Genomic DNA, 21851 nt, shown 5'->3' on the forward strand with positions numbered 1-21851 from the left:
TACTCAAGCATAGGCGAAAGAGATGACTTTTGCGCAGCAGGGTGCTGGCACCAGAACACGAGCACTGTGCAGGTGGTGTCCTTATGAAACCCACTAGCAGGGTGCCAGCACCTACATTTTATTTCGATCTTTAACATATCATTGTACCTTAATTGGTACACGTGACAATTAAAGACCTTTGAACCCTTTGAAACCTAACCTGTGCCAAGTAGAACAGTCCCATTAAACTGAATGGGAGAAACCAGTTGTCCAGCAAAAGGTAAATAAAGGGGCGACATGATGGCGGTGGTAGAATTACTGCCTCGCAGCATCAGAAACCCGGGTTTATTCCAGCTTACGGATACTGTCCGTATGGAATTTGTACGTTCTGCCTGTGACCACAAGGGTTTTCTCTGGATGCTCCGGTTTCCTCCCACATTCCAAAGACATATAGTTTGCAGGTTAATTGGCTTCTGTAAATTGTCCCCAGTGAGTCGGATAGAACTAGTGTACGGTGATCACTACTCAGTGCGAACCCAGTGGGCCGATGGGCCTGTTTCCATGCTGTGTCTCTAAAGCTAAAAAGTGTTTTATTTCATTAAGTTCGCGGACCAGTTTTCAAATATGTTTGGGTTTAAAAATCTATTATATATTAAAAGTCTGTGGCTGCCGCCGTCCGTCCATCCGGCTGCCTGTCTGCCTTTTGATTCGTTTCCATCGTGTGATGTCACAATGCCCAATGCACACATATGTCCAATCGGGATGGATTCATTTACATATGCCTTTGCACCAGCCCCAGCCCCTGGTGAACGTTCCATTGTGTGATGTCACAATGCACAATGCTAACAGATGTCCAATCGGAATGGATCCATTTACATATGCCTTTGCACCATCCCCAGCCACATTCCCACCCCGCAACCGTGCTTTGGAGGAACAGACCCAATAGACCAAGGTGGTTAGTGTGACGCCTCACCCCCCCCCCCCCCCCTCCCCAAAACGCGTGTTTGGGAAACAGACCCAACGGGTCTGCACTTGGTCTAGTATATATTTAAACCAGTTGTCAAGTGATTTTGAATGATTGTGAATGTCAAAGCCATTCTATAGCATTCAATAACTGTGACAGCTTCAACAGCTGCTGAACCTGGAGGTAAGGCTTCACTAGGTGTCAGGGCCATTCTGAGAGTGTACTGTGCCATAATGCTGAGCGACAAGGCTGTCTCCCATGCTGTTTCTTCCAACAAGATCCCGTCTCTCACCATTTTATTTTAAGCTCAGAACAGATTCCAACGAGGCTTATCTTAGAACGTGAATACAAATGTAAAAGCGAGAAAAGAACTACCGAAACAAAAACAGAATGCTAGAAATATGCAGCAGGTTAAGGGCCTGTCCCACGTGACCGTCATTTACGTGACAGGCCGGTAGTGACTGACGCGCGACACGTCATTTGAAGATAGACACAAAATGCAGGAGTAACTCAGCGGGACCTGCAGCATCTCTGGAGAGAAGGAATGGATAAAGTTTCGGGTCAAGACTCTTCTTCAGTCTGAAGAAGGGTCTCGACCCGAAACGTCACCCATTGCTTCTCTCCAGAGATGCTGCCGGTCCCGCTGAGTTACTCCTGCATTTTGTGTCTATCTTCAATCATCTTGGCCCCGCTCTGGGAGTAGGAGTGGGGGCGGATCCGGATCCGCAACGGCCGTGAACCCCAGGCCGAGCTCGGCGATCGCTTGCATGCTTCTGCTGCTGTTGGAGGTGAGACGTTGTGCCGCGCCAGGGTGTCCCACTTGGCCGTCGTTTATGCGACAGGCCGGTGGCGCGCGAAGATTTAGTCCAGAACGAAATCCTGGAGCACTGCGCGATACTGCACGCAACTCCACACTCCTCCACGCCACTCCATGCGCCCGTCCCGTGCTAACCACACGCTACCAGGTCGCGTAAATGACGGCCAAGTGGGACAGTCCCTTTAACCAGCGACTGAAGAGAAAAATAGGCTATTGTTTCACATCCAAAACATTTTGGGTGTCTTTCAGTTAATTTATTTTCTCCACTGGTGGTGTCAGACCACCAGAGCATTTCCAGCATCCACAGTAACAGTGTGAAAATACATGCATTGTGTTCATTTTTTACATTATACAAGATGTTGCTGAGGCAGCATTTGTAGTACTGTGTACATTTCTGGTTGCCCTGTTGTAGGACGGATGTTATTAAACTATGAAGAGTGAAACAAAAATATGTTATGCTATCGGGTCAGGGAGATATATGTTATCGGGCCTGTTTCCATTCTGTATCTTTAAACTTAACATAAAACTCCTGAATTGCCTCAAAAACTACTCTACTCCATATGCCCCCTTCCCAGCCTTTCCTATTTCACATTCCAGATCTACTACAGCGGTTGGTTCTTAAGTGTATTCGTAAGTAGTCATGCAAGTAGTCACGTAAGTAGTCATTCAAGTCTCTCAATTCAAGGGGCAATTAGGAATGGACGATAAATGCTGTCTTTATCAATGACATCCATTTCCATTTCCCACAAATCAATATAAACACATCCACTATGTTTTGGTTCAGAGATGCAACCTTCCAATTGTTTAATTTAAATACATCATGGACATGTCTGAGATCAAATTTAAATGATTATAGTCTCCAATCTGATGTCTTGGAAATGACCTCTTAATGGAGACTTTTGTGTCTCAACTCGCTATCCAAGCCTTTGTTCAGAACATTGTTCCACCCTTTTATAATGAATTTGACATGTAACCTTCATCTCCTCACAGGGTCTACAGCAGAGGTAACACAGTACTCACACTCTGGACATACCAGTATTGTTCACAATCCATTAGGTCAACATACAGTGATATCATCTGGAATGTCGCCAGCCATTCAAGTTCAACTCTGTAAGTCTCCTAACCAGAGTCTGACCAAACATGTTTTTTTTCCTGTAACAACAATATCCTATAATTCTGTGGTTTAATTTTATCAAATAGTATTAATGTAGACACAAAATGCTTGAGTAATTCAGTGGGACAGGCAGCATCTCTGGAGAGAAGGAATGTGTGACGTTTCGGTTCGGGACTTTTCTTCAGACCCGACCCGAATGTAAAGTGGAGGTAAAGAAGAGAAGCCAGAATGGGTGAAACACATCACCAGACTGGCCTTTTCTCATCTCCAGTTTATCCCCTCCCCCACCTCTACTTTCAATCTGTAGATGGGTTCCACCCGAAACACCACCCACTCCTTCTCTCCAGAGATGCTGCCTGTCCTGCTGTTACTCCAGCATTTTGTATTTATCTTCAGTGTAAACCAGCATCTGCAGTTCCTTCGTACTCAAATAGTATCAATAATTGTTAATACATTGCATTTGAAATTGAAAATGAAATCGTACATTTTCAATATCTGAACTGTAGCATGCTTATTTAAATTACTCTGCAGCAATTTACCATAATAAGAAAAATCACAAAAGCTAACGTCTTTGTTTTTTTAATTTTCAGCCTCTCCAGAAACTCCCCTGCCATCTCCATCTTCAGGTTCTGGAAATGAAGAATATAAATTGCGCCCTGTCAGTCTAATCCAAGCTCATTCTGTGTCTATGCTCGCTCAGACCCTTATTCCCAAACAGGAAATATTGTAAAAACAATTGGGTGAGGTTCCACGATGTCTTGATGTAAACTCTTCCAACTTACTGCAAGCACTTCTACAAATCATGACTGACATTAAATATGTGTTGAGCTGTTGCATACTCAGATTGCAAATAACATGATCAAGCATTATCATCTCTTTACACTTTAGTAACATGCAGTATATTGAAATCAAATGTAAAATGTTCCAAGATTACCTGATATGTATCTTAAATGTTGTGGTAAATTGGAGATAAACTATTAACATAGAAGAGTACAGCACAAGAACAGGCCCTTCAGCCTAGAATTTCTGTACCACACATGTTACCAAGTCCAATTTTTATCTGCCTGGCCATAATCCATATCCCTCCATTCCCTGCATATCCATATGCCTCTCCATAAGTCTCTTAAATACCACCTTCATATCTGACCCAACCACTACCTCTGGCAAGGCATTCCCGGCACTCACTACCTTCTGTGTAAAAATACATCCTGCACATCTCCTTTAAACTTTCCTCCCTCACCTTAAAGCTGTGCCCTCTGATATTTTTTATTTTTTTATCTTGGGAAAAGGTTCTGAGTGTCTATCATCCCATGCCTTTCATAATTTTATATAGTTCTATCGGGTCTCCCTGATTCCTCTAGCATTTCAGAGAAAACAATCCAAGTTTGTCCAACAGCTCCCTGTAGCTAATATCCCCTAATCCAGAAATCATTCTGGTAAACCTTATGCAGTCTCAAAGATCACAGCATTTCAGGGGGATAATTTGTAACTACAATTATTAGGCCCCCTTCGGTCATGGCTGACCATGGGTGTCTCCAGGGTGTCATTCCCTATATGGAGAACGCCAGGGCGTGATTTTGTTTAACGTGGGTAGACTGGTGCACAGACAGCCACCCTACGGTCCTTGACAGATCTGGGTCAGGATCCAGTGGCATGGAATCCAAGACGACCAGAGACCCTTTTCTGCTGCAGCCTTCATCCGCCTTCCCAGCCGTTGTGACGCTCCACTAAGGTCAGCTATCGTCCTCCGCCTGTTCCACCGTTGAGGTCTTGGTTGGATTGTTCTGTGTCAGAGACCTCTCCCTCAAACTTACTGCCCTGGGTGGCCCTACCAGGAGCACAGCTCCAGACGGCATCGCTCTCAGGATCTCAGGTCCACACATGCTTCTCCACCACGACAAGGTGACAACTACAATAAGGTTATTAACAATAGGTGCAGAATTAGGTCATTCGGCCCATCAAGTCTACTCCGCCATTCAATCATGGCTGATCTATCTCTCCCTCCTATCCCCCTTCTCCTGCCTTCTCCCCATAACCCCGGCACCTGTACTAATCTATCTCTGCCTTAAAAATATCCATTGACCTGGCCTCCCCAGCCTTCTGTGGCAAAGAATTCCACAGATTCAACATCCTCTCAAATGCTCGCAAATGTCCTCGTGAACTATTTTTCAATCCCACTGCTTGAATGAAGTCACATCCGTGAATACTAGCACCCAGAACAAAAGTGCCACAAACTTTCTGTATCTGTCTTTGCTGAAAGTCTCTCTCAAAATTGTGACTGGATTTTTAGAGGCAGAAGCAATCATTCCATTGCTTTATTAAAATTGTTCTAGCATTTAAAACAATGGTCATCAATTGAGATACACTCTGTACTTTCTGTTTCCTTTTACTATATTTTTAATGCATAAATGTCACATTAAAAATTGAATAACTTCTTTATTTGCAAATTCTCCAGCATGTGTATAAGGACAAATGATGGTTAGATTAGAAATGAAATTTACATTTTAAATTGAGGTCTGTGAAGTGTATGTTTTGCGATTCCTTGGCAATTCATTGGGTATTTTGGTTTATGTCCATGTTTTGCTATGGAAAGGTCACTTTTCAGCGAGATTGGTCAGGAAATTTAATATGACAATGGAACAATTAAGAGAGAAATGGGCACCTTATCAAGTCTAATTTCCAAATTATACTCTTGGAATAAATTCCAGGTCATTCAATTCCATTTATTAAAACAAAAAATAGTAATTTATGCAAGCACAGGTTTTTAGTATCATGTTGGCAAATTTTCTCAGTTTTTAAGCACCTATATAAAGGCAATAAAATTTGATTAAAAAATAAATTGAGTGGAATACATAGAACATCTGCCAGTTTCATTTACCATCAAGAAAATAATTCAGCAGTTTGTTAATCACTGTGAAAATAAAAGATTTTTGTACACAAGTCACGTATAGACACCCAGCTATACTGGGCACACTATCCAGTGCAATGTTTTTCATTAAAGGCTTTTCTAGGCTCTCTGAATGACTCAGATTCTTAATCATACATGAAAACTGCAAGAAGCATTTTCTTGCTTAAGCCATCAGTAAGGCCCACGGAAGACAAAAAAAAACAGGCAAGTTAATGGAGAGTGAAGAGCATGCATGGAACATCTTACCAGTGAGGAGTCAGGGAAAGGGGAAATAACAGGGAAAGAAAGGTAAAATAATAAGTAATGAAGAAAGAGCAGGAAGAGGTTCCAATCCATTTGATTAATTAACATAGTTAAAAAGCAACAGAGCCTCTTGCATAGTAACATAGAAATATAGAAAATAGGTGCAGTAGTAGGCCATTCGGCCCAACACCGCCATTTAATATGATCATGGCTGATCATCCAGAATCAGTACCCATTTCCTGCTTTTTCCCCATATCCCTTTGATTCCATTAGCCCTAAGAGCTATATCTAACAGTCCAGAATACATCCAGTGAATTGGCTTTCACTGCCCTCTGTGGCAGAGATTTCCACAGATTGACAACTCCCTGTCTGAAAAAGTTTTTCCTCATCTTAGTCCTGAATGGCCTACCACTTATTCGTAAACTGTGACCCCTGCTTCTGGACTCCCCCAACATCGGTAACATTTTTCCTGCATCTAGTCTGTCCAATCCCTTAAGAATTTCATATGTTTCGATAAGATATAAGCCATGTCGATCCATTCTTTAAGATTATTTACTCCAAAGAGAGGAATATGACATGTCCAACAAACAAAATTGATTCCATAAATACGTTATGGTAATTACATCACAATAGTTTTGCAACCAAGAATAACGGCACTAAAGCATAAGGCAAAGCAGGTCTGTTATTAAACAAAAAAGAAAAGTACCTTCCGGTTAGATTGAATGTGCAAACTTAATGGCGTTTTGTGATTCCAATGACTTTGCTTTCCTGTTCTAGGTATTTTATCAACAAAAACCCAGGCAAATTAGTGCCATGAGTTCTTTCCACTGGTCTCCATTCAAGTCTTGACTTCATTCTGCCTCTCTAAATATTACCATAAAACAAAATTAACAAAATGATACATTATTCCAATACTTAATTTGATACAATTTCTTTAGACAGTTCTTTACCTATATCTAAACAATCCCATCCAGAATCAGATCAGCAGACAACTGTTTATATCATATATTCATACACTGAACTCTAACCTCACAAAAATCATGTGCAGGTACCTTAGGATTCACATGTAGCAAAGTCTACATTTAAGCATTCATTATCACAAAATTCACCACTTTTCATTTCACTGCACATCTCGTATGTGTATGTGACGAATAACCTTGACTTGAGTTGACTTGACTATTAGGAACTTTGTGATTTGAACTATTCCTTGATCTATTAATGAATCTTCATCTGATAATGGCTAAAAAAGGCTGTATTAAGAGTTTAAAAAAATTCAAAACCAATTATGTTTAGTGCAAACATTCCATCAATATGATCACTTACACAGAACAGGTTTTAAAAAAAATAAATGCAGCTTCAAACTTTGACAAGTATTTAAGGTTTAATCATGGCACAATCCAAATTACAGTAATTAAGATTTCCAAGTGTATTTTAACTATGGTTTAAACAATATGTTTAAATGGCTAAACCATCAAAACATAAAATTATCAGTTATCAACAGAAGAATGTCAGCATCACATGAAACTGGGAACAGCTGCAGCAATAATTGGCTGACAATGAGTAAAACAGCAAAAGTGCAGGGTGGAGGAGAGCCAATAACTAATATAGGGTATTACTAGAATTGGTAGCAATGTCTGCTGTATATAAGTTGCAGGCTTAATAGGTATAGTGAGGCATGGTAAAAAAATGAAATGAATCAAAGCATTTTTAGTACGGACGCTCTCTCCGATTTACACAAGAACTACGTCCCAAGGACCCTTCCACAAGTCAGATGTTGTGCAAGTCAGAAACTGAAGTGCTACTGTACATGCGTAAATTTACTATTTGTACAGTGTAGTACCAGTGGAAGCTCCGGCGTGAAGTCCACATGGAAACATCCGCGAGAACAGCTGATGGCTTACAGAAACGGCTGCATGCACAGTAGCGCACTGCTACTGAGACGTGCAACTTGGAAACAAAGCAGTGGGCTTAAATGAATAAGTGAATGAATTAATTAATTAATAAGTTTATTGGCCAAGTATTCACATACAAGGAATTTGCCTTAGTGCTCTGCCCGCAAGTGACAATGACAGTGACAGTGACAGTAAGGAATGACACATAAAATATTAAACATTAATAATACATTATTGATTAAACATATGAATTAAGTAAAATACCAGAGCAAAAGGAGGCTATAGATTTTGGTTATTGAGTAGAGCTACTACTCGTGGAAAAAAGTATTTAGTATTAAAGTATTACTTATGTAAGTGTGAGTTTACGCCAGCCGCTAATTACACAAGTTGGGGTGTACCTGTATTCCTAACAATTTTATTTGTATTATTATGCATTCAGAATATAGGACATAAGTGGTAGAGTTCCTGCCTCACAGTGCCAGAGACCTGGTTTTGATCCTGATCTCTGGTGCTCAGTGTGGAATTTACACCTTCTCCCTGTGATCGTGTGGGTTTCCTCCCATATCCCAAAAGACATGCGGATTTGTAGATTAATTGGACTGAAATTGCCCCTTCAGTGAAGGGAGTGGATGAGAAGGTGGGATAACATGGAACTAGCGTGAGGTCATTGAAAGGTCTGTTTTAATGCTGTATTGAACTAAATAAACAACATTAAGGCATGTAGTAAATGGGACACTGACAGGTAGGCACAAAATGCTGGAGTAACTCAGTGGGCAGGCAGCATCTCTGGAGAGAAGGAATGGGTGACATTTCGGGTCGAGAAGAAGGCTGAACCCGAAACGTCACCCGTTCTTTCGCTCCAGAGATGTTGCCTGTCCCGCTGAGTTACTCCAGCATTTTGTGTCTACCTTTGATTTAAACCAGCATCTGCAGTTCTTTCCTACACATGCTGTCTCTTTGAGGAAGCGCTTCCTATGCCTCCCTTTGATGGTTGGTAAGTCAATACTCATGATGGACCAGGCAATATCCACCATTTCCTGCAATCTTAAAAGTTCTTGGGCATTCGAGTTACTGAACGAGGCCTGGATATAACCAGTCAGTATGCTTTCTACTGTACACGTTCGATAAAGTATTCGTCAACGTGTCAAATCTCCTCAAACTTCTTGGGAGGTTTAGGCATTAATGAGCTTTCTTTGTGATGGCATCAATATGCTAGAGCCAGGATGAATCCTCAGTGATATACACATCCAGGAACTTGAAACTATTGACTCTGTCGACTGCCATCTCATCGATGAAGACAGGCTCATGCATTCTCAGCTTTCCCTTCCTGAAGTCAACAATCAGTTCCTTGTTAGATAGTTGTTCTGGCAATCAGGTTGTGGATGCCCCTTTTGTATTCTCACACATCCTGTGATTTGTCCATTAACGGTGGAATCGTCAGCAAATATGCAGATGACGTTAGAACTGTGTTTAACTCCTGGTCATGGGTTTGGAATGAATAGAGCAGGGAATTGACCACACAGCCTTGTGCCAAGAGTCATCAAGGTGGAAGTGTTAAGAGATGGAAATTTACAGCACGGAAACAGGCCCACAGTCCACCAAGTCTGTGCCAACCATCAACCATTAATCCTGCTTTTTAATAATTCTCCCCACATTTCCATCAACTCACCACAGATTCCATCACACAACAGGGGCAATCTATAGCCACCAATTTACCTACCAATCTGCACTTCTTTGGAACGTGGGATGAAACTGGAGCACCTGGAAGAAACCCAAATGGTGTCAGGGAGAACATACAAACTCCACACAGACCTGGTCAGGATTGAACCCGGTTATTCAACACTGAGGCAGTGGTTTGTGATTAAAGATCACTGTCAATTACTGCCCATAAATCCCTCATATTAAAAAATAAGAATTAAATAACAAGTCTCATTCCTTCTTTCTATATTGTCAGTGGATAGTGAAAAATGTGAAAAGTTAAATCGAAGTTATTGCCCTTTCTCCTCTGATTTGCTTTCTCTTTCTGTACCCGATTTTGCTTGGCGTTCATCGTTCCTCCTCAAGCTGTTAGCTTCACAATAATTTGATCTTGGTGGCTCATCAGATGCAGTTGCTTGACCTATTCACTAGGGTCACGAACGCCCTATGCCACCGCTTGCCCAAATCGTCAGCTATCGCAAAATAAAAATTAAGACAAAAACATGCAAGGTCACATGCAATCTAAAGCAGTCACTGTTGCATGCCCTTCCAAATTATTCTTTAATAATCTGAATGGCACTATGGAAATGGGATCAACTCCCTTAAAGGACTGACACCAAGGTTTGCCTAATGTTCCAACAACTGTTACCACCGAGGAAACTTTCGGTCGAGATTAAGGAATTTTGTTTTAAACATAAAAAAACTCTTCTTAGGAATGGATGTTCTTCATTAATATTCCTAATCTGTTTTACCAAGAAAAGTAAAGTAAAAGTTTTCTTCCACAGAAGGTTCAAACTATGTCTAGTATGGTGCTGAGACCACATGGCAGCTAATGAAAAACAAACCCTCGCATTGAAAGCAACTGTTACTTCAGAAACTAAGGAGGAGTTATAATATTCTAGATCCTCAAGGTTGCTCAGCGGTAGAGTTAAGGGCCTGGCCCACGAGCATGCGACTCCATGCGGCAAGCGCGACCTAAAGGGCCTGTCCAACGAGCAAGCGCGACCAAACCAGAAGCGGGGGCCGCGCGGAGGTCGAGTGAGTGACATGAAGTTCGAGTGAAGTCCGCGGGAAGTTCGCGCGTGACGTACGGCGTCGAGGCGGCTGCGGGCCGGCAGGCCGTTGCCGCGCGGAATGTTTGAACACGGTCAGTCTTTCGGAGCCTCGCGCAATGTCGGGACCAGCTCCGCACAACTCCATACGGCTCCGGCGATGGAAGTAGGACCGGCCCCGCGAGGCCGTACGGCTCAAGCGACCACGTTAGGTCGCGCTTGCCGCATGGAGTCGCATGCACGTGGGACAGGCCCTTTACTACCTTATAGCGCCAGAGATCCGGGTTGGATCCCGACTATGGGTGCTGTCTGTACGGAGTTTGTACGTTCTCCCCGTGACAGCGTGGGGTTTTCCCCGGGATGCTCCTGTTTCCTCCCACATCCCAAGGTAGTACAGGTTTGTAGGTTACTTGGCTTTGGTAAAATATTGCAAGTTGTCCCTAGTGTATAGGATAGTGCTGGTGTACAGGAATCACGGCCAGCGCGGACTCGGTGGGCCGAAGGGCCTGTTTCTGTGCTGCATCTCTAAAACTACTCTTTTAAAAGTATGGGTAGAAAGTTAGCTAAAGCACAGAAAGTGGGCAATAGTGATTCTATATAGTGAGTCTGAAGAAGGGTTTCGGCCCGAAACGTCACCTGTTTCCTTCGCTCCATAGATGCTGCTGCACCCGCTGAGTTTCTCCAGCATTTTTGTGTACCTTCGATCTTCCAGCATCTGCAGTCCCTTCTTGAACACAATAGTGATTAATTGATTGCTTTTCCAATTTCAACGATATCCTTCAGATTATTGCACTATTTATCATTAACTCATAATGTGTGATGAGCACATAATCATAGTGACGAAGACATAGATGCCCAGATACGAAAGAAGGTACTTAACTGTGCAAATCCAAAGAAAATGGAGGATTAGCTCTACCTAATTTTCTTTTTTACTACTGGGCAATTATATTAAAAAATATAACTTTCTGGTTGGATGATACATGTCAACATGTAAACTGGTTAAAAATGGAGAGGGTAGATTGTTTGCCTTTTTTTATAGGCTCGATCCTCCTATCTCCAATACATCTGAATAAGTCAACGTATGAGCAAAATCCGATAATACATAATACTGTCCGTATCTGGAAACAGCTGAAATTCAGTCTTAAATTGAGAAATCTGTCTCTCCTTCTTTATATTGCAAATAATCCCTCGTTTAAACCGTCTACTTTAGATATGGTGTTTGTTCAATGGAAGAACCTGGGAATCAATACTGTGGGAGACCTCTATAAGGAGGGGACTCTCTCCTCTTTTCAAGAACTACAGGAGAAATATGACGAATGCCAATAATTTTTTTAAATATCTCCAAATCCGAGATTACGTGAAAACATATACACAATACTGTCCTCTTATGGGTCCAGATATATTAGACGACTGTTTGAATAGACATGCAGATACAAGTAAGTTGATATCTTACATTTGTAACACCCTTTTAAATATTAACACCCCATCCTCTGAGATTTATAAGCGAACGTGGGAGGACGAGCTGGGTTTACCCATTTCGAAAGATATGTGGGAGGAAAGCCTGCAATATATACACTACCGTTCTTTAAATGCCAAGCATTGCCTGATACAATTTAAAGTATTGCATAGGTTATACTACTCAAAGACCAAATTGAACAAGATCTTCTCAACGGTCTCTCCTCTTTGTGATAAATGTCACTTTCAAGAAGCCACCCTAACTCATTCTTTTGTATCCTGTATAAAAATACAAAACTTCTGGACGGAAATATTCAATATTATTTCTAAAACACTTAAAACACAATTGAAGCCAGATCCAAAACTAATAATATTAGGAATGTCAGAGGGCTGCCCTAATCTAACGATATTTCAAAGACGCTTCCTTGACTATGGTTTAATAACTGTGAAAAGACTTATTGCATTTAAATTCTGGGAAAAGATAATAGTCCCCACAGTGAAGATGTGGATCACAGAAATGCCCGAGACACTACATCTAGAAAAAATTAGGCTTGTCTTGACTGACAAACCAGGTCAATTTTCAATAATATGGTCTCCTTTTATTGAATTTCTTTAACAACATAATGGTTGAACACAAACTCAAAACCGACGCTAGGGTCGGGTGAGCGGGCGTATGGAAGGGCCGTGGGATATATCTCCGCTTCTTTCACTCCTTCGTTAGTTCTGCCGTTTTCTTTTTCTCTTTTTCTTGAAATTCTTTCTTTTCTTTCTCATTTGTTCTTTCTTTCCCATTTTTCCTTTTTCTTTTTTCCCGATCTAGTTACTGGTTCATAAAATGTTAAAACTGAAGCAATACGAAAATCGTATAAGTGTTATGTCGATCATTCTTTCTTTGTAAAATTGCTTCTAATAAAAATAAATATTTAAAAAAAAATTACAAAAAATTAACTGCAATGATAAAATTCAATCAAAATACATGTGTGTGTGTGTGTGCGCGTATGTGTGTGCATGCTCGCTTTGCTTTGTTTTGTTTTATTTTGGCTGCATTTTCCTCCAGGGCTACACTTCACTAGATTAGCTTTGGTACTAACCAGTGGCTGGTAAACATGAATTATAAATGCATTCTAGCAGCATTACTTGAATATTTCCAGGTTTCGTCTCACAGTAAATAAATTATTCTGGTTGACGGTATTTTCAAAGGTCCAATGATGTTGACCCAAATCTATTTAGTAGTAACATGAAAGTGATTGCAGCTACTGTTTTTCCTCAATCATCCATCTTAATTTTAAAGTTATTAGTCTTTTTGTTGTTTTTATTATCCTTTTCTCCCTTTAGAACATCATCCTGCCATATAGGTGATGTAAGGCATTTTTAGACTTCTAGCATTTTGTGAAGCCATAACATAATGTATGTGCCAGAAACAGCACCAGAAATATGGAATATGGCATTGTACAGTGTGGCAGCAAACTAAGACAAAATAAATTACACACACACACACACACAAATTCTGATAAAAAGGACCCTTCAACCCTTAAATCATAATTGACGTTCAATTGACATTTAATGCTCAAACTGTGCCACTACATTCTGTTAGTGTAATGCTTGCACCTCCATATACTTTTTCAATACATCATATCATATGGGGAGTAGGTTATATAATAAATGCTTCACCTTAGTAGCAGAAATCAAACTTTAATATTATTTTACCTCCAGATAAAGACTGATAGTTTTGTTTGAGAGTGAAAGGAATTTGGAACATCTAAAAAATTAACACACAGCCTACCGGTAGATAGGATTATACCTTCTGCTGATCAAGATTTCAGAAAACAGATTTCATCCATTAGATCACAAAAAATCTGCTAACTCTTATCAAGGTTGAACTGTAAATGAACAGTAAGGATCAGCAATAACAAAATTAAGTCATTGCATCTATGTTGTTTTCAACTAAGGTTGATGTTTCAGAGAATTAAAAACATTGACTTTTTATTCTGTTCCATACACTAAACATTCATTCTACATTAACTATGTGAGACGATTTGTAATGAAGATAGTTCATATCAATTTCAGAAATAACCAACAATCTTACTTACAATTCATCTGTCTGTGTATTTTAACAAAGCAATAAATAAAAGTCAAAATGTGATTACGTTCAAGGTAAACTTTGAATTATTTTAAAATAACAGTGCACACCCATACCACAGTCAAAGGGAATTAAACTTTCCTGAAATTAAAAAACAAATACACATGAACTGAAAAAATAAAGTTTCCCCTTATTTTTTATATATATAAAAAATATAAAAACAGATAAAGAAATTATTCAATGTCAACCGTGTTTTATCTCATGTAACAAATGGTAAATATAGAACCTGAAAATTATTGTTGATGGATGCTAAATGAATTAAGTAGAATGGATTACAATTTTTATGCTAAAAACATTCTTAAGCAATGTCACTAAATCAACATACATCCAATTTGTTTGTGATTATGCCACAAATAGTACATTGATGCAATACTACAAAATGAAAAACTATGCAATGGTTTGTACAGTAGAGGGTCAGGACATGTAACTGTCCATTCAAAGCTGCAGTTTAATCTTCTTTGCAATCCATTTTTATGACAGCCGATGGAATTTTCTGTCAGTTTGCTAGTTCCAGACTTCATTAGATTTGCTCATAATTAGGTTACTATGTGCAATTTTAACAGGCAGCAGTTATTTAATCCATAGCACCCTATAGGCAGACAGTAGAAAGGAACAAAGTCTTGTGCTAATTTTAATATTAGAAAGTTTACTTTTGCAGAAAAGTTCTTCCTTAGATTCAAACTGCAAATTCTGGTCCACCCTTCATTGGTCTGGGAAGGAATCGCCTTATTCTAATGCCTGAGAAAGGATTAATCCATAGAAATGAAGGCTGCCCTCCAAAAACATTCTTCATTCCCTCCCATCGTAGTTTCCTTTCCCATGTAGGCTTTTCATTTTTTAATCGTTCAATTTCCTGCATAACAAACACAATTTTATATTGATTAAGTGTGATTATATTGTGGGTAAATATTTCAAACACTCCAACTTTACTTTTATTTCCTCACTCCCTTCTTCACTAAAATAATTCGGAATGGGGGTGAATGTGGCTAAGTCAATCAATTTCCCATGGAGAAGTGAAACTGGACTGTAAATGCATTTTTCAGAACTGATGTAATGTGCTCCTGTGATTACCCAAGGGAAAGCATTGATCTTCAGATTTTACATTTGTCTGGACCATGGCAGTGAAGCTCAGCAAGCAAAAAGTTGGAATGATTATGTACCTTGTCAAATATCACAATATCATGGAAAGAGTTTATTTTGCTGTGGAACACAATTAAAATCCACCATTTGCTTAACACTCAAAATGACAAAACAAAGCCAATTGAAAACCAGATAGATTTTGCAATGTTATTCTTCTTCTTCTTCATTTTGTAAGGTCATGTGTTGCAGAAGCACACAAGTTGCAGAATCATTGCCTGGACTAAATTGCTCAGCACTTAAATCTAGATGTTAATTTTTAGTCTACATCTTGTATATATCTCCAACTGGAATTTGAATGGGGGCACACCCATTGAATGGATACCAATTTTTAATCTACACCACACCCTGACTTTCCATTTTGTGTTTCTTTTTTTGAAGGCAGAGGTGGTTTTAACGGCAGGGAGAGAGGGAGCAGGGTTTGATGTTAAAGAGGTGGGGTATAAATACAGCTCAATTCTAATTTTTCTAGCAAATAATCACGTTTCCATTCAATGGGATTTTGTTTTAGGCTCTTGTTCTACAGTAGACGAATTACCACCAAAGTTGTTGAAAATTTCATTGAAAAGCACTATTCTTTGAAACCTACATAGTAAAACGGTGCTTCAGATTTAATTTGTGTGATTGGACCAATGTTTAAAAGAAAAAAGCTGAAGGCAAAAGGGTAATTATCTAGGATCTTTTTAGCATAATGCCAAAATAAACATTGACCCAGGTTCTCCGTTTGTTGATATTTAACGTGGCTTCTCCAAATAAAAGAAACAAACAAAAGTTTAAAAATCACTAAAATAAAATCTTACCGTCTCATCATTGCATATTGAGTGAAGCTGTGTGCCAAACATTACTGATGTGAATGTAAGAAACAGAAATCCCTCAAGGCACAAAAAGATGATTAGGATCACAGTAACAGGAGGTGAAAATCCACTGCATTCTGTGGAGGAAAACATCTTAAATTATATATTCTAGTTGTAATCAATTTTATTTTACATATTTAAAACTAGCATACTTTACAAGTTTTAATTTAAAATAGCGTTTTTACAACATAATAAGCATTGCAAATAACTAACAGGCTTTGAAGCTCTCTAAAAACTGTTCTATCGAGTGATTTAAAATAAAAACAGATCACTGGTATGTAAAAAGTAACTGAATGCTCTTCCTCCATACTGACTCTGAATATGAAGAGTTTATTTGCTGCAGCTTAAAATTAAAAAATTAAAATAAATAGGTATTTTTGTAGTTAATGGATCAGAATTTAACACTAATGGAACCCAAAGTCAGAATACAAGGCATATTATTAGTTTAGAGATACAGCGCGGAAACAGGCCCTTCGGCTCACCGGGTCCGCACCGACCAGTGATCCCCGCACATTAACACCATCCTATACACACTCAGGACAATTTTATACTTATACCAAGCCAATTAACTTACAAACCTGTACGTCTTTGGAGTGTGGGAGGAAACCGAAGATCTCTGAGAAAACCCACGCAGGTCACGGGGAGAACGTACAAACTCCGTACAGACAGCACCCTCAGTCGGGATTGAACCCGGGTCTCTGGCGCTTCATTTGCTGTAAGGCAGCAACTCTACCGCTGCGCTACCGTGACCGCCCGTCCCATATTGGAATGTAGTTTCAATGGACAATAGACAATAGGTGCAGGAGTAGGCCATTCGGCTCCTTGAGCTAGCACCGCCATTCAATTTGATCATGGCTGATCATCCACAATCAGTACCCCGTTCCTGCCTTCTCCCCATATCCCTTGACTCCGCTATCTTTAAGAGCTCTGACTAGCTCTCTCTTGAAAGCATCTAGAGAATCAGCCTCCATCGCCCTCTGAGGCAGAGAATTCTACAGACTCACAACTCTCTGTGTGATAAAGTTTTTCCTCATCTCCGTTCTAAATGGCTTACCCCTTGTTCTTAAACTGTGGTCCCTGGTTCTGGACTCCCCCAACATCGGGAACATGTTTCTTGCCTCTAGCGTGTCCAAACCCTTAATAATCTTATATGTTTCAATAAGATAACCTCTCATCCTTCTAAATTCCAGAGTATACAAGCCCAGCCGCTCCATTCGATCAACATATGACAGTCCTGCCATCCCGGCAATTAACCTGGTGAATCTACACTGCACTCCGTCAATAGCAAGAACTTCCTTCCTCAAATTGGGAGAACAAAACTGCACACAATACTCCAGGTGTGGTCTCACTAGGGCCCTGTACAACTGCAGAAGGACCTCTTTGCTCCCATACTCAACTCCTCTTGTTATGAAGATCAACATGCCATTTGCTTTCTTAACTGCCTGCCCTACCTGCATGCTTAAGCCCCTGTCCCACTTACGTGTCCTTGGCACGCTAATTACGCGACCTCGAGGTCGTGTTGAGGCGCGACGGTCCCGCGACTTCATGCGTCCGCACAGCCGTCTGGAGCGCGTGACGTCATTTGAAGATGGACAAAAAATGCAGGAATAACTCAGCGGGACCGGCAGCATCTCTGGAGAGAAGGAATGGATGATGTTTCGGGTCGAGACCCTTCAAGGGTCTTGACCCGAAACGTCATCCATTCCTTCTCTCCAGGGATGCCACATCCAGAAGTGGCGGCGCTGCCCTAGAAGCTGCGGCTCTCCTGCAGTCCGTTGGTCTTTTTTTTTTTTTGTCCCGTTGTTACAGTTTATTTCGGTTTAATTTAGTTGTGTATGTGTGGGGGGGTGCGAGAAACTTGTTTTAGTCTCTTCCTTCGGGGGGATGCGACCTTTTCTTGTCGTATCCCCGTCTCCGTTTGTGCTGAGGCCTAATCGCGGAGCTGGCGGCCTCCAACTGGGACCGACCTCGAGGCTCCGGAAGCAGAGCCCGCCTGGACTTACCAACGCGAGGTAGGCCGACATCGGGGCTGTGGTGGCGTTGCGGCGGCGGCGACCCGACTTCGGGGCTGTGGCGGCGTTGGCGACCTGACTTCTGAGCCTCGGAGGCTCGGCCGCGGGCCCAGTGGACGACATTGTCGGGAACTCGCAGGTCCCAGGTTGGCGACCTGTTTTTCCGGACTTCCCGCAACAACAGCTTCGTCCGTTGAACTGGAGTTTGAACCGGCCCATTCGCGGAGCACGGATTCAGCCGCGGGACTTACATACCATCACCCGGCGGGGTCACAACATGGACTGTCTCAACGCGGAGGGAGAACAAGGAGGGAAGAGACAAGGACTTTAAGACTTTTGCCTTCCATCATAGTGAGGAGGACCTGGTGGACTCACTGTGATGGATGTTAAATCTGTGTTTACTGTGTGTTTTGTTATTTTATTTTATGTTATGACTGCAAGGCACGAAATTTCGTCCAGACTGAAAAGTCTGAATGACAATAAAGGATACCTGATACACTTGATGCTGCCGGTCCCGCTGAATTACTCCAGCAATTTTTGTCTATTTTATTCAATTTTCTTGGCCCCGCTCTGGGAATAGAAGTGGGGGCCGATCCGAACTGCAACGGCCTTGAGCCCCAGGCCGAGCTCGGAGAACGTTTGCCTACTTCTGCTGCTGTTGGAGGTGAGACGTTGCATTGCGCCAGGGTCTTGGGTCTGTCACACTTTGGCCGTCAGTTACGCGACAGGCCGGTGGTGCGCGAAGGTTTCGTTCGCTACAAAATTTTCGGAGCGCTGCGCGATACCGCGCACAACTCCATACCCCTCCGCGCTTCTCAGTGGGACCGGCCCCGCGCGGCCACACGATGCCCGTGCGCCTCAACGCAACAACGAGGTCGCGTAATTTGCATGCCAAGGACACGTACAGTGCATTTAGAAAGTATTCAGACCCCTTCACTTTTTCCACATTTTGTTACGTTACAGCCTTATTCTAAAATGGATTAAATTCTTTTTTTTTTTTAATCAGCAATCTACACACAATAGCCCACAATATAAAAGTGAAAACAGGTGTTTAGAAATTTTTGCAAATTAATTAAAAATAAATAACTGAAATATCACATTTATATAAGTATTCAGACCCTTTACTCAGTACTTTATTGAGGCACCTTTGGCAGTGATTACAACCTCAAGTCTTCTTGGGTATCACGCTACAAGCTTGGCACACCTGTATTTGGGTAATTTATCTCATTCTTCTCTGCAGATCCTCTCAAGCTTTGTCAGGTTGGATGGGGAGTGTCGATGCACAGCTATTTTCAGATCCCTCCAGAGATGTTCGATCGGGTTCAAGTCCGGGCTCTGGCCGGGCCACTTACGGACATTCACAGACTTGTCACAAAACCACTCTTGCGTTGTCTTGGACGTGAGCTTTAGGTCGTTGTCCTGTTGGAAGGTGAACGTCTGCCCCAGTCCGAGGTCCTGAACGCTCTGGAGCAGGTTTTCATCAAGGATCTCTCTATACTTTGCTCCGTTCATCTTTACCTCGATCCTGACTGGTCTCCCAGTTCCTACCGTTGAAAAACATCCCTACAGCATGATGCTGCCACCACAATGCTTCACCATAGATATGGTATTGGCCAGGTGATGAGCGGTGCCTGGTGTCCTCCAGACGTGACACTTGGCATTCAGGCCAAAGAGTTCAATCTTGGTTTCATCAGGCCGGGGAATCTTGTTTAGGTGCCTTTTGGCAAACTGCAAGCGGGCTGTCATGTGCCTTTAACTGAGGAGTGGCTTCTGTCTGGCCACTCTACAATAAAGGCCTGATTGGTGGAGTGCTGCAGATATAGTTGTCCTTCTGGAAGTTTCTCCCATCTCCACAGAGGAACTCTGGAGCTCTGTCAGAGTGACCATCGGGTTCTTGGTCACCTCCCTGAATATGTTAGTAAGTCGCTATCCTAAGGCCCTTCTCCCCCGATTGCTCAGTTTGGCCAGGCTCTATGAAGAGTCCTGGTGGTTTCAAAGTTCTATTTAAGAATGACGGAGGCCACTGTGCTCTTCGGGACCTGCAATGCTCCAAAAAATGTTTTCCCCAGATCTGTGTCTCAACGCAATCCTGTCTCGGAGGTCTACAGACAATTCCTTCGTCTTCATGGCTTGTTTTTTTGCTCTGACATGCACTGTCCACAGTGGGACCTTATATAGACCGGTGTGTGCCTTTCCAAATCATGTACAATCAATTTAATTTACCACTTGTAGACTCCTATCAAGTTGTAGAAACATCTCAAGGATAATCAATGGAAACACGATGCACCAAAGCTCAATTTTGAGAGTCACAGCAAAGGGTCTGAATACTTACGTAAATGTGATATTTCAGTTATTTATTTTTAATTATTTTGCAATAATTACTAAACACCTGTTTTCGCTTTTATATTATGAGGTATTGTGCGTAGATTGATTATAAAAAAAAATGACTGTAACCAATTTTAGAATAAGGCTGTAATGTAACAAAATGTGGAAAAAGTGAAGGGGTCTGAATACTTTCTCAATGCACTGTAAGTGGGACAGGGCCTTTACTTTCATTGACTGATGAACAAGGACCCACAGATCCTGTTGTACTTCCCCATTTCCCAACTTGACTCCATTTAGATAATAATCTGCCTTCTTGTTTTTGCCACCAAAGTGGATAACCTCACATTTATCCACATTAAACTGCAACTGCCATGCATCTGCCCACTCACCCAACCTGTACAAGTAACCCTGCATCCTCATAGCATCCTCTTCACAGTTCACACTGTCGCCCAGCTTTGTGTCATTTGCAAGTTTGCTAATGTTACTTTTAATCCCTTCATCTAAATCATTAATGTATATTGTAAATAGATGCGGTCTCAGCACTGAGCCTTGCGGTACCCCACTAGTCACTGCCTGTCATTCTGAACGGGACCCGTTAATCCCTACTCTTTGTTTCCTGCCTGCCAACCAATTTTCTATCCATGTCAGCACCCTACCCCCAATACCATGTGCTCTAATTTTGCCCACTAATCTCTATGTGGGACCTTATCATATGCATCTGAAAGTCCAGGTACACTACATCTACTTGCTCTCCCTTGTCCATTTTCCTAGTTTCATCTTCAAAAAATTCCAGAAGAAGAATCAAGCATGATTACACTTCGTAAATCCATGCGTAAATCCTGCTACTGCTATCCAAATGTGTGGCTATTTCATCTTTTATAATCTTCCCCACCACCGATGTCAGGCTAACTGGTCCATAATTCCCTGTTTTTTCTCTCCCGCATTAAAAAAAAAGTGGGATAATCCACAGGAACTGATCCTGAATCTATAGAACATTGGAAAATTTTCACCAATGCATCTACAATTTCTAGAGCCACTTCCTTAAGTACCCTGGGATGCAGACCATCGGGCCCTGGGGATTTATCAGCCTTCAGTCCCATCAGTCTTACTCTACCCAACACCATTTCCTGTCTTATGTGAATTTCCTTCAGTTCCTCTGTCACCCTAGATCCTCTGGCCACTAGTACAACAGGGAGATTGTTTTTGTCTTCCTTAGTGAAGATGCATCCAAAGTACCTGTTGAACTTGTCTGCCATTTCCT

General features: G+C 41.4%; 2 protein-coding genes across 7 annotated transcripts in view; one reads left to right on the plus strand and one right to left on the minus strand.

Annotated features, from left to right (window-relative positions):
* LOC116982537 (hepatocyte nuclear factor 4-beta-like) overlaps positions 1-5170 on the plus strand; it is a 67871-nt gene extending 62701 nt beyond the window's left edge. For all 3 annotated transcript variants that reach the window (XM_033035797.1, XM_033035796.1, XM_033035798.1), the window contains 2 exons: positions 2751-2870; positions 3465-5170. In XM_033035797.1, coding sequence (XP_032891688.1) covers positions 2751-2870; positions 3465-3604 — 260 coding nt within the window. In that variant the 3' untranslated portion in view covers positions 3605-5170. The remainder of the gene's footprint in view (positions 1-2750; positions 2871-3464) is intronic.
* An 8488-nt stretch (positions 5171-13658) lies between these two features.
* zdhhc7 (zinc finger DHHC-type palmitoyltransferase 7) overlaps positions 13659-21851 on the minus strand; it is a 68278-nt gene continuing 60085 nt past the window's right edge. For all 4 annotated transcript variants that reach the window (XM_033035799.1, XM_033035802.1, XM_033035800.1 and 1 more), the window contains 2 exons: positions 16200-16330; positions 13659-15115 (listed from right to left, as the gene is read on the minus strand). In XM_033035799.1, the coding sequence (XP_032891690.1) occupies positions 14939-15115; positions 16200-16330 (308 nt within the window). In that variant the 3' untranslated portion in view covers positions 13659-14938. The remainder of the gene's footprint in view (positions 15116-16199; positions 16331-21851) is intronic.

Source organism: Amblyraja radiata, chromosome 17 (genome assembly GCF_010909765.2).
Source record: "Amblyraja radiata isolate CabotCenter1 chromosome 17, sAmbRad1.1.pri, whole genome shotgun sequence".
In the NCBI taxonomy this organism is placed as follows: Eukaryota; Metazoa; Chordata; class Chondrichthyes; order Rajiformes; family Rajidae; genus Amblyraja; species Amblyraja radiata.